At 51.0% G+C, this 21,545-nt stretch overlaps 2 protein-coding genes across 6 annotated transcripts in view; one reads left to right on the forward strand and one right to left on the reverse strand.

The window, feature by feature from the left end:
• Positions 1 to 866: 866 nt before the first annotated feature.
• Positions 867 to 8,369, reverse strand: DPCD (deleted in primary ciliary dyskinesia homolog (mouse)). The gene is made up of 6 exons (XM_054206125.1): positions 8,263 to 8,369; positions 7,930 to 8,010; positions 7,138 to 7,262; positions 6,211 to 6,344; positions 2,157 to 2,259; positions 867 to 1,073 (listed from the first exon to the last, which is right to left on the reverse strand). The coding sequence occupies exons 1-6, from the start codon at positions 8,324 to 8,326 to the stop codon at positions 969 to 971; spliced, it is 612 nt and encodes a 203-aa protein (XP_054062100.1). The 5' UTR covers positions 8,327 to 8,369; the 3' UTR covers positions 867 to 968.
• Positions 1,625 to 21,545, forward strand: part of POLL (DNA polymerase lambda) — a 28,606-nt gene continuing 8,685 nt past the window's right edge. For 2 of the 5 annotated variants that reach the window (XR_008467062.1, XM_054206122.1), the window contains exons 1-9: positions 1,625 to 1,740; positions 9,931 to 10,071; positions 10,341 to 10,638; positions 11,302 to 11,467; positions 14,567 to 14,890; positions 15,487 to 15,660; positions 16,611 to 16,739; positions 18,766 to 18,934; positions 19,323 to 19,448. Coding sequence is in view for 4 of the 5 variants with exons in the window: in XM_054206122.1 (XP_054062097.1) it covers positions 1,701 to 1,740; positions 9,931 to 10,071; positions 10,341 to 10,638; positions 11,302 to 11,467; positions 14,567 to 14,890; positions 15,487 to 15,660; positions 16,611 to 16,739; positions 18,766 to 18,934; positions 19,323 to 19,448 (1,567 nt within the window). In the remaining variant the exon portion in view is untranslated. Of the gene's footprint in view, positions 1,741 to 8,398; positions 8,500 to 9,930; positions 10,072 to 10,340; positions 10,639 to 11,301; positions 11,468 to 14,566; positions 14,891 to 15,486; positions 15,661 to 16,610; positions 16,740 to 18,765; positions 18,935 to 19,322; positions 21,247 to 21,545 lie in introns of those variants that run through there. The other 3 variants (XM_054206120.1, XM_054206124.1, XM_054206121.1) reach the window with 3 other exon arrangements.

A 21,545-nucleotide genomic window follows, 5' to 3' on the forward strand; every position in this document is an offset into this window, starting at 1 on the left:
TCCAAAGAGCTTTCAAAGTTTGAAAGCAGTCCTCATCAGGAGAGTTATGTTGGGAGGCCAGGACCAGCTCACTCAAAAATAGGGTTTGTTTTGGGTAGGAGCTGTTCAAATATGAACCAGGATGGAAGGACGTGCAGAAATCCAAGCATAGGGATGGCTGGTTCAGGGTAGAGACAGTAGCTGTTTGGAGGGTGAGTTGCTAATGCAGCACTGCTGGGGTTGTCACTGTGCACGGGGTGCCGTCTGTGCAGCGAGGTTTGTGATGGGCCATGTGTGTGCCCTCATGGAAGGGGTGTGCTACTGCTACTCTTGAGCTGGCCAGCAGCCCCCGCCGCCACTTTCCACTCCATGCCATGCAAATGAAGGCAGCTGCATTTTGGTGCCTGCGTTCTGCACGTCACGTCGCGCATGGCAAGGAAGCAGTTGGGTGCTGTCCTCTTCACCCTGTTTTGTAGGCTGTGCCTGTTCAGGAAATGCTCATCAACATTGATACTGTTTGCAGACATACCAGGGTCACCAGAGCACCCTTCTGACTGCACAAAGGACGTTGCACAACAGCACAGGAGGGAGCTGCTTCCAAGCACATCGCAGGCAGGTAACGGGTGTGATGAGGGGGGGTATTGTTTTCCAAACGTTACTGCCTTCAGCAGTGGTGTCAGACAGAGGGAATTCCCAAAGGGAACTACCCAGCTTTCATGTCACTTCATCTCATGGAGGATGGGGACTGGGTTGCTGGCTGTGGATGTGATGCGTTTTCTTTGCATGCTGCAGTTTTCTACAACTCATAGAAGGATCAGCAGACCAGGCAGTAAAGAGACTGACAGCCCCGCCATCTCCCTGGGCCTGCAAAGAGTCCTCCAAGCATCTCTATTAACAACAGGACTAATTTTTATTGGAAAAGGCAAAATAAATACTGTGAACCTGTGCTGGAGACCCGCCCCCAACCTCAGCCTCTCAGCAGCCACTGCCTACTGGGTCTTACAGTCCCCATCCCCATTGTTTGCTGCCTTTATCTTCTTGAGCTCCTTCTGCAGCTGCTCTTCTGCAGCCAGGATCTCCTTCGGCTTCTGGTACTGTAGGACAGAGAGAAATGCCCTTAGTGCTCCTGTTCAGCCTCTGCCCAAGCTGACCAACTGTGGCCTTTCTGTTATCAGCTGTCTCCGAACTCTGTTTGGAGAGGTGGTGCCATCACGCTAGCGACACTTGCTAAGATCTGGAGCATCTTTTACAGTGCAAGTAAAACTTCCCAGTTGCATGTGGAGTCCTGGCCCCCACCAGCCCCTCTGGAATATCTTGGCAAGCTGCGTCATGCAGACCCCTGGTGTGCTCACCGATTGTATGCTCACACGTGTTATAAGCATTTTTAAAAAGGCGGACAGAGAAGGAAGAGTTGCAGTTCCTCTGTCCTCCCCTTAGAGCCCTCTTGCCCAGCTGCAGTTTAGTGGTGGATGCAGGTGCTTTTTTGCAAAGGTTTGTGCCTGTAGCAAACGGAAGCTCAGGACTCAAGGTCCCCTCTTTTTGCCTCTTTCCTCTGCACATGCACCCCCAGCCCTGCTGCGAGGTTTCCCTTGGAGGGGAAGCTCTCTGGTAGCTGACTTCTACTTTTAAGAAAATGATCACCTGCTGCTCAAAAGCATCTGTCTGCCTCTGTCTGCTCTTTGCAACAACACGTGCCCGTTCTGCTGTCTTTCACTTCCCCCATGTGTGCGGAAGTGTGTCCTCTCTGGCAGAAACCAGCAGGTAACTTCTTTTTAATTTATTTTTTTTTTAAGACTGCAAGACCTCTAAGTGCAGCAGGTCCTTGGACTCTTAACACACACTGAGACAAGAGAAACTCGCTGTCATTGAGAGTGGAGGCTTGCTCAGGCCCGAGGGATGGGATACATAGAAAACAGGGCACAACAGACACTCTTTCACCTGCAAGTCACCTTGAGCAGCAAGCAGGGCCCCTCATGTGGCCCAGGCTGTCCTGGCTAGTGTCAGCATGCCCAGTGTAATCTGAAACTCCCATTGACTGTGTGACAGAGAAGGGGGCTCATCAGTAACCCTCAGCAGATCTCCCTGCTCTGCCTCATTTCCCCATGCGTAAGAATTTTAACTTCTTTATGGACATAAAGAGAAGGGCAAAGTACTATTCCGTGTGGCTAAAACCTCACCGTGATGATCAGGGTGTTGTTGGCATGAGTGAAGCTCAGGGCAGCTGCGTCCAAGGGGAGCTGGTATCGGTCCAGGTCAGGAATAGAGAACTTTTTGTAGTACCTACAAATGAGAGAGGAGACAGAAATGAGTAGGGGAATAGGAGCCCCACCTTCCTAGGAGTGCTGAGCTATGGAGTGCTGTTCTACAAGGTGTAGATGAGGACAACAGACCGTTCAGGGTTGGCAGGAGGACCCTGTGCCATGTTGAGTGCCTGCTGGTGCCCCCAGGCTGGCAGAAACACTGGAACCAAACCTCCAAACTGGAAATCAGAGCTGGCAAAGTCCTGAAGAGCTTTAGTGTGTGAGCAGGCTTGGTCCTCCAGCTTGCCCTTGAGTAGTGCCAGACTACTCAGTGCTACCAAGAGGTGTCCCTTGTCTTTGTCCCTGCTCATGGCCTCTCATTCCCTCTAAGTACCAACTTCCATTAGCTCTTGTCAAAACAGCTGTCAAAGCCCTCGTGCCCTGTGATTTACTTTCCTGAGTGATGCACCATTTTGTGTTGCAATCCTTTTGAAACCCATCTTGCTATTGTTCCGCGATCACTTCCTGCTTTAGTGGCACAGTGGTGCTCAGGCATACCCCTGGGCTCCAGGTGTCGCCTCTGCTCTGCAGCGTCTCCATGCAGCCCCCATAGTGGCTATGGTGCTCCTCTGCATTCCCAGCTCCCCTGGCTGCTCTTTGCCTGGTCTCTATCCCAGTTTCCTGACGACCATTCACATCTAAGCAGAGGACAGAGAGGTTTTTGCCAACTCTTTATCCAGCCTGTCTTTTCACCACCAAACCTTGGGCTTTGCTCAGTCCAAAGGAAAAGGGATATGTTTCAGAGAGAACTGGAGTGGTTATAAGCTGTCTAGGCAGCTAAAAGGTTTTCTAAGACTTTGGGACCAAAACCTTGTAGACCTGTGTCTGTGTTTGCCTGAGACCTTTCTTCCTTGGTGTGTTTTGCCCTGTATCTGCTGCTTCTCTCTGGGGCTGCACCAAATACTGTAGTTGGTGGTCCTGTGCCCATGTAGAGGCATGGTTGCGTTCTTAATCTCTTCTAGCACTATCATGAGCAATTGTCTCCAAGGAATTGTCCTGTAGCTGGCACTGAGGTGCCCGGAGCAGGGTGGGAACAGGCAGCAGCTGCTGTTATGCCATGACCGGTTCTACTCCATTCAGCTGGCTGTGTGTGAGGCTTGGCCTCTCTAGCTACCTCTGCCCAAATTGCAGTTTATTTTCCAAGTCACGGTGAAAACAGCTACAAAGGGCAAATGGCTCTCCTGGTGCAGTGGGAGGAATGTACACAGCTTGTTACCGCAGGGCTCAAACCGTTCTGTGTTGTCACTGCTGTCGGTATTTGGAAAAGGTGGCAGACATGGATAATAAGGGAGATGTCAAAGGTTAAACAGCAGAGATTAGATGAACACAAAGACATGTTAAGGAAGTGTTAACTTCTTACCGATTAGACAAAAAAAAAAAGCAGTACACAGAAAAAACCCACTGTTTCAAAGGGCCTTGGGAGTCATCAATGAAACAGCAGCATTCTGCTGCCCCAGGACTAAGGAGAAGGGGAGAAGAATGGCTTTGGCTGGCCTCAAACTAAAATCTGTGACAAGATCAAAGGAAACTAGATCTGCCTGGCCACCCCCTCCTCCTCCTAACATTACCACTGCCTCTTGCTACAATAATTGAATCAGGTTTGGCGTTTGGGGAGGTGGCTTTCTCGGTTTGTTTTTAGAGTTTAGTTTAATGGATTTATTTTACAGCAAGAGGTTTTAAGCAAATCCCACTTGAGCAGCCCTTGCCGTGGCCAGAGGGAACGGGATTGACTGGTGGAAGTGAAGAGCTCCTGTCTGGGCTGGGGAGGTAGCTGATGGGCAGTTATCCCTGCTGAGGCAGGCAGATTCTCTGCCCTCGCCTCTCACCCCATGGCCAAGGGCAGTATTGCACTCTGAGCCTGGGTCCTGGCCTGAGATCCACAGTGCGTATGTGAAGTCACCTCTATTATTTTCCTACTGGAAACCCACTTTTTGTCAGCCGGTAGGGAAAACTGCTACTGGTATGCTGAGAATTTGGAGCTGAGCTACTACTCAGTAGTGACTTGGCACCCCATCCTGTTTCTTGTGCCTCTGGCTGGCGGTCAGTGCAGCTCTGTTGCTCAGAAGCAGCGTGGCTGACTTCCAAGGGCTGGAGAGGCTCCGAGGCTTCCTTTCTCTCCCATAGCGATGTGCACTCTCTGTGGACTCCATGCCTTTGTTGCTATCTTGGAATTAGTTGCTGAGTGGAGTCTTGCCCTGGCCAAGACCCAGGAGAAATGATATAAGATATCTTGGAGCCTGTAATAAGTGTTCTAGTGCTGGAGTCTGTCCCTGCTCCCTACTGACAGCAAAGTCGTTCTTGTCCCCAATGAGGAGACTTTCAGCTCTAATTCCAAAAGTCCTTAAGTTTCATATGCAGGTCGTGAGCCACTTTCAGGTCCTTTAACTGTCTCTAGCCTATAAGTGTGTAGGAGTTGACTGTTTGTGGGGGGAGACTACTGTTTTCCTGAGGGTGGCACAAAAAAGTTTGAGGTCAGGTAGGGCATGGGTGAGGCCTCAGTGGTACACTATAACCATACAGCACCTACACAGGCAAGGAAGTTCCAACATACACGCTACTATTAGAAGGACTGGGAGTAGATAAGCCTGTCTGTGATAGTATGCTGCTGGACTTAGGCTCACGTACGCCCTTCCTGTCTTAGTTCCATGGGTACCCACCTGTGGCTGATGGGAATCTCATTCATCTTTGCTACACAGGTCTCCCTACTAAAGTGCCACTCTTTATAAATCTCTGCATGGATTCAGACCAGCCTGTTTCTCTATCAGAGCTATAATTGCTTGCTGCTTTCATTCGGCAGACACTCCCCCTTCCTTCTGCCTGGCCTCCTCCTGCTTTTGAGCGTCCGGGTGCGTTCGTGTGCAGAGCTCAAACATCCCCTTGCCACGGCCTCTGATGTGGTAAACCCTCACCTGAAGGGTTGCGGGTTCTGTGATCTGAAAGGCGTTCAGCAAAGCGGGGCAGTTCTTTGCCAACAGCACCACCTACAGCCAGCTACGACGAGCGGCTTAAAGAGGGCAGGGGGCCGACTGGGAAACACCGGGGTTGATTTTACCCGTGAGTCTGATCCTTCTCTGTTCTGCAGCAATGTCGGGGAGGGAAGGCAAGCAGAGAGCAGCCTGCCCAGATGTCTACACTGGTGTATTATCCCAGTGTGTAAATAGCTTTCACTTATCTTCCAATATCCTCCCTTGTTCTCCCAATACTTGCTCCTTGCTATCTCTTCCCAATACTACTGCTCATCCCGGCTTATCTCACTGAGGCTGTAAATGCTTTGGAGCGCAATGTGTCCCTCATTCGCTGCGGAGACCATGTACTGGCACAGTGTAAGATGATGCTTAACAGCTTCCCTCATTCTCCCACATCTCAAATTTCTTTTGGCAGAATATTGTGGTGCTTCCTTTTTAGATTCAGTCTGGCTTTTTTTCTTGCTACCTCCAGGTCACAGTATTGGCATTGTGACTACAGGTTTAGACAGGGAAATCTGTCTGCCAGGGTGCCCACAACTTTGTATCTGTTGAATCCCGCAGCTCCATGCATTCTGAGATATGATGATTAAATCAAAGTATCGAGTTGGAGGGGGGGGAGAAGATGGAATGCCCTAGCTTCAAAAGGTCTGCAAGGCTCTCTATTTTTCTAAGGGAGCAACATTTGACAGGGAAAGAACAGAGGAAACACTATGCTCTTAGAACTGTAAGATAAATTTGCAAAGGTCAGCGCAGAGCTTGAGGGGCTGTACTTAAATGTGTCTGGAGCACTTGGGATTGGAAACTGGACAACAGAAGACACGAAGCTGTGAGGTGGAGATCCTCAGCCCTTGCATGCTAGGAACAGAAGGAAAGAGAGGACAACCCCCCTGTGCGATCGCTAGCCTGCCCTCTGTGCCAGCCCACCCCGAGGGATTGTCAGCACCAGCAGTGCTGTCCTTACTGACTTCTTGTTGGTCGTCCGGATGACACAGCAGCGCTGCTCCTTCTCCACAGAGACACTGTAGACCTCCTTGGGGTAGGGCAGGTTACGGATCCGCCACTGGAAGGTGGTCAGGGTATCCTTCCTCATGAAGACAGGCTACAGCAAACAAGTACCTTTAGCAAGGCCCCTCCAGGTGTCTCCTCTCCTCCCTGTCCCCTTCTTCCTGTACTACCTCAAGAGGCTCCACAGGGGAGTTAACTCAAGAAACTGCCTGAGCCATCACTTTCCCAGAGCTAGCACTACTCTGCCTTTATCCAGGGAACTGCCTGCTCTGCTTGTAGGAAGCTGAAAGTGTTCAGTGAGGGAGTCATGCAGTACAGGGTTACAGGGAAACCGGGCCTCTTCCTCACAGGCAACCAAATACTGAGCTCTGCCTGCCCTAGGGACCTGCTGGATTCAGACCTGGCTCTGCCCCAGTTTGCTGTGCAGGGCCGTGCTTGTGTTTCAGGTCTGTAGAAAAGATGCTGAGAGATGAAAACATCTGCCCCCTAAGCTAGTGGGACATGAAGATGAAACAGGCTGTGCTATGTTAAGGAGCTGCATGTGTCAGCCTTCCATTCTCATTGTCTCTGCTTTCCCACCCACTGACTTTTCCTGGCACTGCCCTTCCTTTCAGCTTACTCTTTCAAAAGCCAGAATAGTAGTTGGCCAACACAGCAGTACAGTTCCTTTATTTAAGGAAACTACAAATCTGCTGAAGACCCAAAAAGAACCTAAGCTTTGCCTTCTTTATACCCAGCACTACACCTTTGGGAAGATTTGTAGCAGAGTGCTGGGCAGGGTAAAGCTGTCTCTTAGGCCTGTGAGTTATCTGTGATCTATCAATTACTGCTGTAAGCACAAGACTAGGTAGTTTTAGGTGCAGTTGTGTCTGTAGACCCTTACATACATTGGAGCTGCTTTCCTTTATAAGCTCTGATTCCAGTGCTCCCAGGAGTGGTGAGGTTGGCTCTCCCACTTCAACCTGCCACTTGCCAGAACCCCCGAGGGTATTCTTCTCTCGCCACTTTCTGCCTGTGGGAGGGAGAAGAAGGGTTTTCATTATTCTGCTCTGTAAGAACTCCTCCAGCACATCACTGCCAAAGTTGCCCAGCACACTGAGATGATATGAAGACACACATCTTAATTCCAGTCATTTTTCGCTTCGGTGTGAGTGGAGCCGTTAGCTGGCCTATTCCTGAAGTCAGAAATTATGTACCGAGTGCCTCTTCTTTGCTTCTTAGTGCTGAAGCTATGGTGGGGTTGCAGCAGGTGCCATGCCGCAGCTGATGTGGTTTTGGACAAGAGCCATAACCAACACCTTATATTTGCGGTTGTGGAAGCCACCAAAAAAGCATATTGCACCCCAGCACGTGCTACAGACTTGGTGCCTGGCTACAAAAGATGGCAATCCCAGTTGTCTGTTGTGACAGATGAGCTGTTTGGGAGAGAGCCTGGGCTAAAACAAGGTCTGCTGCGCCACGGCAGTCAGAGAGCCCTGGGCCCAAACCGAACCATACTTACATCCCTACAAAATTCAGCTACAGGCATGCTGATCTCCCAGAACATTTAGAGGCGATTTTTTCCTGACCAGGAGGTCCTTCTCGGCACCCCAGGCCTGCGAGTGCAGACCCACTGCCATGCACGTTTCAGTTCTGCCCCAACCCACATCTGCTGAGGCCCAGCTGAAAGCACCACTTACTCACTAACTGGCCGGTCTTCACATCGTACTCTTCTGCCATCTCCTTCCCATCCTCAAAGAGGTAGTGGATCTTCCTCTTCCCTAGAGGCAAGGCAAGTGGTGAGGGTAAATAGGAATACACCTATCCCTGGGTGTACGGCTCTGTCTTGCTGTCTGGGGCCCTCTCCCCTTGTCTGGGGCCTAGTCCCCACGTTGGTGGCCTTTCCTCTGGACCTGCCTTGGATGCGGGGCCATCCCTGGGAGCACTCTATCCCCTCCCTGCAGGGTCACCCAAAAACACGCCGGGAGGGTGGGGGGAAGGAGGGGGCTATCCCGTCTCGCCGCCGCGGTTACCGTCCTGCACCAGCGCTGTCTTGCTGGCAGCCCGCAGCCTCTCCAGCCAGCTCGGCACCGCCATGGCGGCCGGGCCCCGTCGCCACGGCAACGCGGACACTTCCGGCCGCCACCCGGAAGCACTTCCCGCCACCCTAGCCTGGCCCGTAGGTGAGCAGTGACCCTCGGCGGGCCCTGTCCCGGGGCCCGTTGCCCCCCGGCTGTGGGGAAGCCCCCACGTTCCGTCGGGTTTGGCGGGTAGGGGCCCTTCCCCTCCTCGCCGCTGGGGTCGCGGGGGTCTCGGGCTGGTGTGGGGGTCTCGGCCCTCTCGCCGCTTCTTCTCAGGCCGGGGCGCGGGGGCGCTCCGGCCTCCCTTTGCCGGCTTCCCCAGACTCGGGCCCAGCCGCGGGGTTTCGGGGGAATTGTTTCGTGCCCCCGGGGTTTCGGTTGCCGCTAGCCCTGGGGCGAGCTGGGCTGTCGGTGTTGAAGCCTTCGTGGCCTAAGGGTGCTGTTAAGGCAAGCCTGGTACCTGGTGTGTGTACTTTGGTTAAGATGAGTTAAAATACTACCTAGAAAAACACTCTTCCAAGTCCTGAAGAGGACTTAGGCACCTAGGAGCTTGGGGTATTTTTGTGCGGTTTTTCTTTTCTTTGTATAATAGAAAGTATTAACTCTTTTGAGAGACGGTGTTTTGGTCAAAATGTCCTGAAAACAGAAAAGTTTCTGTGAAACTGAGCTTTAGAAATTTAGCAGGGTTTCTTATCCCTTGAAGCTGAACCCGCCCTTGCAGAAGCAGGGACCTGAGTCCAGCTCTGGGTTGGTCTTCTTGAGGATTGTGTTTAATGCTCGGGTGAGAAGGTGACCATAGGGAGAAGACATGGCCAGGTGGGACTATTTTCAGCTCTTCCAGGCTTAACACGATAGGTGTTTGCTGGCTTGTGTGCGAGAAACCTCTTAAGCAAAACACGAAGTGCTGCACAGAGAAGAAATCAAGTTGATGTTGACTTAACGCTGCAGCTGGGTGGAAGGTGCTGTTGGGATATACGGTGATCCGGGATTTTGTTTGGGCTATGGAAAACTGAGCTTCCTGATAGCCTAGGACAGTAGTTAAAGCTCCAAAGTTTACCTTTGCAAGGTTTGTAATGGTAAAGCTACAGTTGTAACTGTACTGGACTTAGCTTTACTAATCTGCTGTTTCCAGCTGAAGCTGAGTTGGGGCTTTTCCTCCTGTGTCTGTATGAAATGCTTGGTCTTGATCAGCTGCTTTATCTCTTCTCCATAGGGACTGGATTTCAGCCCTGGCAGGAGAGGCGTTTCCCTCTTCATGGGAATGTGCTTAAGAAATGTCTGGGAAATAAAGTTGCTTCTTTTGGCTGGGCAGGAAGGAGCTCCAAAATGATAAACTAGTTGAATTATAAGAACCCAATTTTAGTGGTTTGTAGGATACTCAAGCAGGGTTTTCTGAAGTGGCTTTTTGATGGTTTTGAACTTTAATTTTTCTGACCTTGTGGGCTGAAATTCTTGTTTCCAGGTGCATCATTCAGGGCAAGTGTTTTTGGAAGACAACAACAAAAAAACCCCAAACCCCAAACCAACAAAGTTGCTGAGCAAAATGAGTGAATCTTAAGTTGTTGTGATTGCGTAGCACTGTTCTAAGCAACATCCCTCTTTCTTACTGGTATTTGGCAGTTGCAGCTAAACTTTCCACCAGGCCTATGGAGCCACAAGGGATTGTCAAAGCCTTTCCCAAGAGGAAGAAGGTGAGGGATGACTCAGGGAAAAGCATCCCTCCAAAGATCCCAAAAGAGGAAGGATCAGAGATATCTGGGGGTAAGTCCTGCATGCCCATGTTGTGGAATATAATACTCTTACTCTAGCTTGTTAACTGGGCGTGCTGTTACCCAAAAGGCTTTTTCTGGCCCCCCAAGTGTGTTTTCTGTAGAGGCCATGGCTGGGTTGCTTTGGCGTATCCAGTTGGTGCCCCACAAAGATTGCCTGCCACTGTCAGTGACATCAAGTCCTATGTGAGATAGGTAGCCCAGTTGGTTTGGGATACTATTTCTCTTGCCACCGAGCTCCTGCCCCTGTGTTTTCCTCAGCAGAATGGCTGAAACCAGTCACCGCCTACGTGTTGCAAGCTGGCATCGGCCAAGCCAGGGCAGAGATCTTCCACAAGCAGATCGTCCAAAATGGCGGTGTTGTACGCAACCAGCTTTCCTCAGAGGTGACACACGTCATTGTGGCTGAAGACATGGACTGTGATCGGGCCTTTCGTCTCCTTAAATTAACCAAGCTACCTTCAGGGTTGCAGCTAGTGAAGGCATCCTGGCTAAGTGCTTGCATCAGAGACCAGAAGCTGCTGAGTACCGCCGGCTATGGTGTCTTTATCCCTCGCAGGTATGCAAATGGCATACTCTCATTTCTTTCTACAGTGCTTCTATCCTAAACTGAACAGCACTAATATTTGACCTCTGCTCAAAATCTCAGACTGCAACTCCTTGCAGCTCCTGTGGGCATGACTCAAAGTCACTTCCCCATACAGACTGTGAAATTTAGTGATTTTGTGACCAGTTGCCATCCTGTGGGGTAACAAAACATGGAATAGGGCCTAGAAGTGCTAAAAGGACTCCTGTCACTTGTTCCAGGTGCTAAAAGCACCTCTTCTTAATCCATTAATGATAATAAGGATATTTCTTTCAAAAGCACTGAGAATTAAATGCTGTTACTTGTTACAGATGAAAAGCAGAGAGAGAACTGACAACTAGGCACAAAAGGAAATAAGGAACGGAGCAGCAGGCAGACACAGGTTAGGATCAAAATGTTTTGGTGAAGTTTTAGAGAAAGTGTCTAAGAGTGAGGCAGATAGGAGTGGAAGTTGCAGGTCAGCAACCTGAATGGAAATTGGGGAATTGAGCCAAAATCACAGTAATTCATCTGTGAGAGTACAACTCCTGTGGGTTGTTTGCTCTATCCCAAAACATGCAGAAGGATTTCTCTTTCAAACTTCTGGGAGCTGAGAAGTCTTTCTCCTCCTATACTAAGGCATCTGATCCATGACAGGTACCTGGAGGAGGGAGAACTGCAGAAAGAGCAGCAGCAGGTCCTGAGAGGTGAAGAGATCCAGCCCCCAGCAGAGGAGGGAGCAGTGAAACCAAATACTGAAGCAGAGGTTGGGAATTCTTTGCAGCGAGGCCTGGGTACCCTTGGACGTCAGCAGCTGGCTGAGGTGAGGCTTCCCGCACCAGCCCTTCTCCTTGTGAACAGATCCTGCATGCTGCTTTTCCTGCCTAAGAGCATCCCTGCAGGGATACAATGCCAGATTTTCTCAGTCTGGGAAAGTGTTTGGATGTTTGAGTGGGTTGGTGCTGGCAGACTCAGGCTGTGGACATGGTTACTCCTTCTCTTTGTCCCTTTTAGGTGTTAAAAGTAGAAAGAACTCCCTTTAAATTCCTGTCCCCATCAGAACGTTTCCAGCTGAAGCAGTCCTGGTGCTCTGGTCAGGCCAAGGCTCACTCTGGTGATCATGTTTCCCCTGCGTCCTTTTGAGGAGTATTCCCTGGCTGAGAATATCTCACTTTCAGGAAGCTGTCTCTGATATTTCATCCCGTGTTCCTCCCTGAGCCATACTCACCCATTCTCCACTCCTTGGCAAGCACCCTGTTCAGACACATGTGCAGTGGATCAGGTTGCCACTTGAACGATTGTGGTGGTGTGCTTAAAATATCTGTGTTGGGTTATTAGTGGCCTCTGCTATGAGTCAGCTTCTCCAACCTGCTGTTAACTTTCTTTCCTTTCTCTGTATTTTTGCTCAAATTTGCGGAATTCTTTTTGGGCATTGGCATAATTCAAATCTATCTGTAGCAAAGTTACCCCAGACCTCTTAGAGCAGCAGCTGCCTTGAAATGCCGGCATCTGTTTTCTAACACAGTCCCAAATTTTGTTTCACAAAACCCTGTGGTAACTCCCTAACTGGCAGCCCACTGAGGGCTCCTTTGTTTTAGGCTTTCTCTTGAATATCTGTAGGGGGATATCTTTTCTCCCTAGACTTAACTATCCAGTGTGCTATAGGCAGAGTTGGCTGCTGCTTAAATGCATCACCTTTGCAGTTACTCCATCTTTGCTGGTTTTTTGTAACTGTATTTTAGTAGCAATCATTATTAACAAATCTCACGCTTAATGGTAGAAAGGATCTTTTGTAGTGTTATAGATCCTGTGGCATCTGCCCTGCTTTCTGTTCATATTTACTTTGGGTGGTCAGACAGCTGCTAGAGTCTGAAGCCTTATTGCCTTTTTTACTTTTAAATCCCCTCCAGCAATGATATTTCCTGTTAGTCTGTGCATAAAAGCACTATTTGTAGACAATTCAGTAAAATTCCTTGTCCCGAGCTACGTGAGTTTGGGAAGAAGAGAACCCACTGGATATGCTTTAAAGACGGTACCAACCACTTTTAAGATCCCACTATAACAGTAAAGCTGAAGCTGAAATCTCAGCTTAGAAGTAGCTTGGGTGGATTTTTTTTCTCTGGGAGATGATGAGCATGCCAGGGTTTCATACTGAGCAGGGGCTGCTCTGGGAGTTCTGTGTTTGGAAGTAAACTCCTGTGAGGAAACCCTGTTACCAGTCAGACTGTGGCAACCACTGTGTGACTGGCATCTGGATGCAGTAGTTCTGCAAGGCAGCTTTTGCAAGCGGTGCCAGTTATTCGCTGGCCGAACCCTGGAGCTGTTACCCCAGGCTGCCTGCCTCCCTCTTGGGTGGCGTATTGCCTCAGCTACTGGGCTTCAGCTGCTGTCCTGGCTCCTGTGCTATGCTCCAGACAAACCACACACATCCCATTCTCACCCAGCTCTAGCAAGTAAGCTGCTGTAGGATCCTGGAGTGTCTCAGAAGCTAATGGGACTAGCTGGTTTTGCATGTATGGTTGTGAAAAGTCCATCAGCTTTCTTGGCAAAGCATAGAGAGTCAGGGGTTTATGTGCTGTTTCACCTATGTGACGCTGCTGGCTGAGAGGATGGGAATTGCGTGCTCTGGCTGCAGAGTTGTTTGCGTTGTTGTTGGATAACATGCTCCTTAAATGCTTTTTAAGGGGCTTACTAACCGATCTGAACACTCTGAGGCTTTGCTGCCCTTAGAGGAAACAGTATCTTAAGGGAGTTGCGTTTCAATGTTTTCAAGGCGAATAAAATTGCTTTCGTCTATCAAATCCTCAGTCTGACCCAGTTTTCAGAGTTATAAAACAACATTACAAAAGAGAAACATCCTGCCTCTTCTGCCTAAAGACTTCAGCTCTGTACCTTGCAGGAATTGTGTCTCCAGACCTCCTTAGCCAGCAGAACCAGAGGTTGTAAGGATATCACTCTGACTTAGGCTAACACTCTGCAGAAACTCATAACAGGACTTGTGTGCTGCATGTAATTGCCGGACTGATCCCAAATAGCCCTGTGCCATTCAGTTACTTCCACAGCACAGCAGCTTTTGAATCTTTGTGGACTCCTGTGTTTATACATCAGGAGAGAGAGGGACCCCAGTGAGTAAAGCAGTCTACAAAGCCTCTGTGCGGCTTCCCACTTCTATCCGCTTTTGTTCAGTTACCTGAAGCCAAGGCTCATTGTTTCTTAAGTCCACACAGAGGCATCCTAATGCTGAGGGTATCAGCAAATGTATACACTGGTTCTTTCTTCTGTCACTGTGGAATGTGGAGTCCTTTGTGTCGTTCCTTCCTCCCCTTTTTCTCTTGCAGATAGCCATGGGGAAAATGGGGGGGTTGTAATTTACTACCCTGTTTAGATTTTGTGTCTGTAACGTGAAAACAGACTTCAGTGCCTATCTCCTGTCATCTGCATCACGGGATGGAAGGTGCAGAGTCTGAATGTGAGAGATGTGTCTATGCAGCCGCCAGACCAGCGAAAGGTTTCCCAGTGGGAGCAGGGAGTCAGGATCTCCCCAAACCAGGGATTTCAGCGTTGTCATACCACACTGCTGGCAGCAGTTGCTCACTTACCAGTGTCTTACCCTAGTTAGGTCTCAGGGGCTTGGCTATAGGAGGTGTGTGTGTGCTTGGATCACAGGTGGACAGCAGAGTCTAGTCTCCTGTGCTTTGTGAGATGTGCATGTAGCTTCAAGGGGTACATGTGTAGCTTGGGGTATGAAGAACTCTGGTGTGTGTATAACCAACAGCTTCCAGAGATGGCAATTTGAGCACTGCATGCCCTGGAGGTTGGTTAGTGCTCTGACTTCCTGCTCTCAGGAGCAGCCTGTGCCAAGGGGACATATGTGAGGCACGCACTTATTCTCACATGGCTGCTTTTCTACCTCTCCCTAAAGAAAATCTCTGATGATGAAGACAGTGAAGGAGAAGATGCTAGTGTCACCCAGGGAGATCTGGAAGCTTTGATTTCTGGCCGCTACCCTGTGAAATCATCGGAGGAGACCAGTGACAGCTCTTCTGCGGTGGCCCAGCCTGCCAGCAAGTGGGTTTGTGCCCATTCATCCAACAGCAAGAAGGATAATCACAACCAGTGCATTACAGAGAAGCTGGAAGTGCTGGCAAAGGCCTATTCTGTCCAGGGGGACAAGTGGAGAGCTCTGGGCTATGCCAAAGCCATCAATGCACTCAAGAGCTACCACAAACCAGTCACGTCCTACCAGGTAAAAAAACCACCCACCTTCACAGGGTGGTGGAGCAGGGAGACAGACCCAGCATCCTAGCTCTGTTATGAGTCAGATTCCTTTTTCTTTTTGTACATGGAATAGCCTCTCTTCAGGCCTTGGCAGTTCCCTCCTGTGGCAGGGTTTTGATGGAATATGTGCGGCAAGCGCGAGTTGTATTTATTGACCACCTGTGGTGTTTTCAGATGAGCAGAAAAGGAGAGTCGTTTAGGGCCGGATCTGAGCATCCATGAGATAAATGCCTTCTTCAAGCTCAACACAGGGATGTCTTCACCTTCCTCTTAAGCATCAGCAGCTGCCAGCGTTTGAGATAACAGATAAAACTAATTGGATCTAGGCCTGATTGGCTGTGACAGTCCATTAGTGTTTCAGTTCGGCATGCTTGTCCTTTTCCATTTGGCATTGAATTGATGTAGCCTATGTAAGCCTGGCCTAGAGAAGAGAGCAGCAGTCAGAACTAGTCCTGCCGCTTATCAATCACTGATCAAATGGCTAACCAGGCTCTGAGTGGGTAGCATCTCCTCAGCTTGTCTGTAGCCTTCACTTTTCCAGTAGTGGCTCCGGTTTCTTGCTAGGAAGCCTGTAAAATCCCTGGGATTGGGAAGCGAATGGCAGAGAAGATCCTGGAGATCTTGGAGAGTGGGCACCTGCGCAAGCTGGATCACATCAGTGAGAGTGTGCCTGTGCTGGAGCTGTTTTCCAACATCTGGGGAGCGGGAGTCAAGACAGCTCAGATGTGGTACCAGCAGGTAAGTTTAGTGCCTTACACAAGAGGTTCTTAGACTAGGGTCTGAGGACTTCTGAGTGCAGGAGAATTACTTTCACAAACAATTTCCAATCACCAGTATCTACAGATGGGATCTGAGTCTGGTGTTATGGAAGGAGCTGTGAGGCTGAGTTCCATTGTGGGTGTCCCACTGGGGAGAATGGAGTGCAACCCAGCTGAGACTTGAGTTTGGGTGGAGGACAGGCAACAGAGACATGCAATAGAAGGAGTGGGGGACACGCTGGCTCTTCTGTTAGCATCACTGCTTGGAGCTCACCTCACACTGTTCACTGCAATGACGCTGCTAAGAGCCAGGCTGAGCCAGGACATCTTGGCCATGGAAGTTCCTGATCCAGTTGCTGGCCTGTTGGCCTGGCTGGCTCTTGTAGTTGTCCTGCAGCCGTCCACCTTGTCTGGCAATTGTAAGAATGAGGTTAAAGTAATTGTGCCAGCAAGAGCTACCCAGGCCACTAGGTGGGTTCCTTTAAAAACAGTTTGTTTCCTGAGCACAGCACCTAATGAAGCCTGGTTTCCTGTAGTGTTTGGTTTGTGACTGGAGTCTTTGCTGTCTTAAAAATATGGTTGTGTTCACACTGTAGGCTTTCCCTCGTTGGGATATTCTGGGTATTATTCCTTTACCTGCGTCACTTTCTTTTCCTTCAAGCTATAGGAACACAGTGCCTTAAGAACAGTAGCCTTCTGTCAGGTTTAGTTAAGATTCAGTCATTGTGGGGTGGAGATTAGAGGTATGTGTGGGTGGTGGGATTGCCTAAATCCCTTCTTTTAGGAACCAGGCTCGAAGTGTGAACTTGGAAGCTGTGCCTGGCTTGGACTTGAGACAGGTTAAATACAATCTCTCCAAATCTTGGCTGGAAGTATTTGAAGAGCAAAGTCTCAGTAGATGTTTGAATACCATCACATGGTCTGCACTAGGGTTTCCGGACACTGGATGATATCCGCACCAAGGCGACTCTCACCAGCCAGCAAGCTGTGGGGCTAAAGCACTACACGGATTTTCTGGAGCGCATGCCTCGGGAGGAAGCTGCAGAAATAGAACAGACCGTGAGTAGCTCGGCCCTGGGCCCTCGGCCCTCGGGATAGAGTACCTGCTGGGACATGACAGGAGGGTGCATGCTGTGGAAATGTCCCACAGTGTTATAGATGAGCTCTTCAGCCTCTCTTCTGAGCAGGGTCAGTGCTTGGGGGACGCTTTTTGGGCATGGGCACACAAGACACCTTACTTTGCCCTGTAGGAAGGTTCGGTTTGAGTTCCTGTCAAGGAGGAGGATACTTCACAGGTGTTGATTCTACACACTGCTTTGAAAAAGGCTGCATGTGGCATGGTGGGATGCGAGGGTTCCCAGCTCCTCTTTCCTGGCTCTCATCTTCTCTGACATGTCTCCCTGGTGCTGCTTCTCCAAAGGAAGCTGTGAGCACCCTGTGAGCTGGTTGTCAGTGGGAGGACAGAGCACGGATATCCCTGCTGGTAGCGAAGGGGGTCCAGGTTGCAGATGGGTGCTGCTTGCTCTAGTACACCATGGCACTCCAGGATTATGGATTGCTAAACTAGTGTACCCTAATGTGAGCAGAGAGCTTGGGGGGCATGCTGTCATTGCTACCCCTGTGCTCTCTGATCACCATGGAAGCAGCAGCCAGCATGACCCTGTCACTCGGCCACAGGGCCTGGCCACAAAGAATACACTCCTGCCAGGCTCCTGCTGGGGTGTCAGTCCCGTGTGCCGGATTAGCCATTTTGGTGGTGAGTGGTCCCTTTCCCAGGCAGGCTGGGTCGAGGAGCTGGCTCTTGGGGGTGGGTCTATTGTTATCTTGATGGGATTACTGCACTCCCCTCCATACACACGAACACACCTCTGATCCAGGCCCAGGAGAGAGAATGAGGGATTAGTCATTGTCTGTGCTGCCTGTCACAGTGAGATCTGAGGAGCTTTTAGGCTCTCGGGTGGGGCTGGGAGTTTTCTAGAAATCTTCATTTAAAGCCAGAAGGGGGGCAAGGACACCAGAGGAAGACTTGCTCCGCATGAGAAAGGTTTGTGGCTTCTTGGAGCACCTCTGGGGCAAAGGTTAATGGGTTTATCTCTTGCTAATGAAGGATGATCCCCAAGAGTGACAAGGGGCTGTGGGCATGGACACTGCCTTCGTGAACCCCAGCCTCTGTGATGGCCTCGTCACTGGGAATTGCTGAGCCCCTAATTATTTGCTGCCAGCAGGGTGATTGGCACAATCAGACCAAGAATACTTTACTCCTGTCCAAGGACCTGGGAGCCTTTCTTAAGCATTTAATGAATGAAGCCATCAGAATGAGCACTGTCTGCACAAAACAGGATTTGGGGTCCAGCCTGGAGGTGGCTGCATTAGAGGAAGTTCTGATTGTATGTGTCTGATTGCTGGCAGCAGCATGTTGGCATCTGTTCGGTCTAAAATACTGTGACATTTGTGTTTTTTCTGGGTCAGGAAGCCCAGCTCCTCCTGCAAAGGCAGAGCTCCTGGCAGGAGTGGACTCCAAGGGACACTTGCAGGTTTTCTGCTGTCTTGAGTCCTGATGGGGAGACTCTCCATGAGCCTATCTCTGCTTCTGAAACAGGACCTGGGACCATCTTGTGTTGAACTGATTCTCTTTGTGGGCAGAGCTGGTGAGCTTGGCCCTCCTGGCCCACAGGAGAGATGAAAAACCTTTTCTCTCCTGCTGTCTCAACCCAAAAGCTCTGGCAGGCCATACTTTGCCTCCTCAGCATTGCTGCATCTTCCTGCTTGTCCCAACCCAGCTCCAGCCCAGTACCCCCAGGAGCTGATGACTGATGGTAATGCCATGGTAGGTCATTGTATTGTGTGGCAGTGTGCTGGGCATTTGCAGGACTGGGTGGAGGCCACCCTGGCTCATGTGGCTCCTGATAGCAGGCCAGCCTCCTTGGTGGGGCAGTTTGCCCTGCCTGCCAAGCGTCTGCTCTGTATGGAGACCCTGGAGATGCATGACAGGCCACAAGGCAGGCACAAGATTCTCTGCTGTCTTGATGGAAAGGGCATTAAGAGACTGGTCTTTGACTCCTCATCCCTCTCTCTCTTCTTGGAGGTCAGACAAGCTGCCCTGGCCCTGAAGCCCGGGCTCGTGTGTGTGGCATGTGGCTCCTACCGTCGGGGGAAGCCCACCTGTGGAGATGTGGATGTGCTGGTCACTCACCCAGATGGGCAGTCTCACCGTGGAGTGTTCAGCAAGCTGCTTGACAGCCTCCACAGGAGCGGTAAGAGGGCTGGAAACTGACACATGGTGCTTGAAGCTGTTCTTAGCATGGCCAAGCCAAGGAGGCAATGAGGTGAATGGCATTCATTGAAGGGCAGGTGATCGATTTTTCCCAAGGACAGGACAACTTGTAAGTCCTTAGAGTACTGCCCCTGGTCCTGGTCCTACTCCAGTGGTAGCTCTGCAGCCAATGTTAAGGATGGAGTATTGCTGCAGCTCAGCATGGCTTCTCTTATCTGCTTGAAGCTCTCAGGGCTGAGACTGGGTTGCCCTTGGGGTCTCACAGCACGTTATGAGACAACTAAGCTGCCGTCTGGACAGTGGGGAGCTTGGGGTGGGGTTGTCAGTCTCTACCACTCAGGTCCTTTTTGCCTGTTCTCTCTCCCCAGGCTTCCTTACAGATGACCTGGTGAGTCAGGAGGACAATGGAGATCAGAAGAAGTACCTGGGGGTGTGCCGCCTCCCTGGACCAGCCCAGCGTCACCGACGGCTTGACATCATCGTGGTGCCTTACAGTGAGTTTGCCTGCGCCCTGCTCTACTTCACTGGCTCAGCTCACTTCAACCGCTCCATGCGGGCCCTGGCCAAGACCAAGGGCATGAGCCTCTCGGAGCATGCCCTCAGCACAGCTGTGGTGCGAGGCCCTGGAGGCGTCAAGGTGGCATCTGGCCATACTCTGCCCACCCCTACAGAGAGAGATGTCTTCATTCAGCTGGGGCTGCCTTACCGGGAGCCCTCAGAACGTGACTGGTGACAGCTGGTTGTGACCCAACACCCTGGACTCACTGCTGTGCTGCTATTTTGAAGGGTGCTGGTTTCCCTAGTGCTGCTCTGTGGTGACTGCAGGCTGGGGAACATATCGCAGCAAACTGGGGCTCCTTGCGAGCGCAGGGTCCTGTAGCAGGGCTGTGTGGCTTCACGCAGTAGAGGCCGTGGGCTGGAACCATGCTGGAGGTGCTGCCTGATGCTACACACGGCCTCTTGTGTCATAGCTCTCAGGCAGCCGTTGGCTGCCAAAGGGGCTTGCTGCCCATCAGCTACACTGGCCCTGCTCTCTCTGGGAAAACTTCAGAAGGCTGGGCTGCAGAGCCTTGTGATCCAGCCCCTCCCACTTCCTGGGAACGGGGGAAGTGGGATATGTCTTCCTTTGTGCCTGAGCACAGAAACTTCAAAATCTCTGGTCCGAGCTGTGTATGAAGGGAGCTGGCTTCTGTTTTGGCCCTAGAACAGGCCTTCCCCCTTCTCGCTGCTGCTAGCAGTTGCTACTGCAGGAATCATGAAGGGTCCCCCGTTGCTGCTGCTGTGTCCTCGCTCCATCTGAACCAACTTGTGTTCTCTGGTGGGTCTCACCTGCACAGAGCAGGGCTGCTGCGACTGCCAGCAGCTTCCCCTGGTGCCAGGTAAGCCTTGAAGGAGGGGTAGGGACCCGATGTGCTGTGCCTGCTTGCTCTGAGCCCGTTGTGTGCTGTGATTCCCCCTGGTCTGGCCCCAAGGGCTTCTTTCCTCTCAGTGCAGGAGAGGAGCGGACCTCGTGGCTCCGGGGAGCTGTGCTTAGGAAGGGTTTGAATGTAATGGCACTGAATGTAATCCAGCAGGGCTGCGTGTATGTGCATAGGAGGCACAGAGGCAGAGAAAAACATGAAGAGGTAGTTTAGTTCTAATTTGGGCGAAGCAAAGCTTTCCCTTTGTAGGTGTGGAAGCCATGGAGTCATCTGGTCTTTGATCAGAGTGTGCGTGTGTATTTGAGTATACATGGACATGTGTCCTGGCCCCGTCAGTTCCATGGGAGTGATTTTTATTTCTCAGGAAATGTCAACTATCTCGATAGTCTAGAGATGAATGGCCCAGAGACTCAGTGCTCTGTCTCCGTTATGGGTATGCAGTGCTTCCTGCTGGCAGAGGTGCTTTCTGTGCCAGGTGTTTCTGTGCCAGGACCCCGGGGCGCTCTCTGGCCAGTCTCTGGGCCTGGCATGGCCTGGCCTGGCCTCCCGCTCCCTCGTCTTGTAGGGCACCTGCCACCCTGGCTCTGCACTCTGCCATGTCTTTGTCATGTGACAAGCTGCGTGTTTGCTGCCGGGGCAGGCACAAGGGTATTAAACCTGGTGGGTTTGCACAGTTTCTTGCTCCACTGTCAGCCATGGCTGCTGGGCACCAGCAGTGGGGCTGGGGTGTTTGCTGGGCAGACCTTGACCCCAGCAGTGTCATTTGTCGGCCCAGCCTTTCTACTGAACACTGATGGAAATGAATGTCTTCTGGTATGTCTCGGTGCTTTGAAATTTGAAGTGTAATAAATAAATCCCTTCTCTCTTTTTCCTTCGCATCTCTGTCTTTTTGCTCTCTGCCTGTTGGGACTCTTCCCTCTGGCTGACCAGGATCCCCTCTTGTGCTGGCCCGTCTCCTTGCTTTCAGTACAGGCAGGGAGAAGGCAGTGGAGGCCTTCACGCTGTTGGATCACTGCTTCTGGCTCTCAGGGCACGGAGTTGCTGACTTCCATCCTCCCATGGCAGAGTGGGACCTGTCTCTGTTCCAGCATCCAGCTGGCCACGTGGCTGAGCTGGGGCTGGCCGTGCCCAGAGAAAGGAGTGATTCCTGAGCTCTGATCCTTGGGCTGA

The sequence above is a fragment of the Rissa tridactyla genome, chromosome 6 (genome assembly GCF_028500815.1).
Source record: "Rissa tridactyla isolate bRisTri1 chromosome 6, bRisTri1.patW.cur.20221130, whole genome shotgun sequence".
Lineage (NCBI taxonomy): Eukaryota > Metazoa > Chordata > Aves > Charadriiformes > Laridae > Rissa > Rissa tridactyla.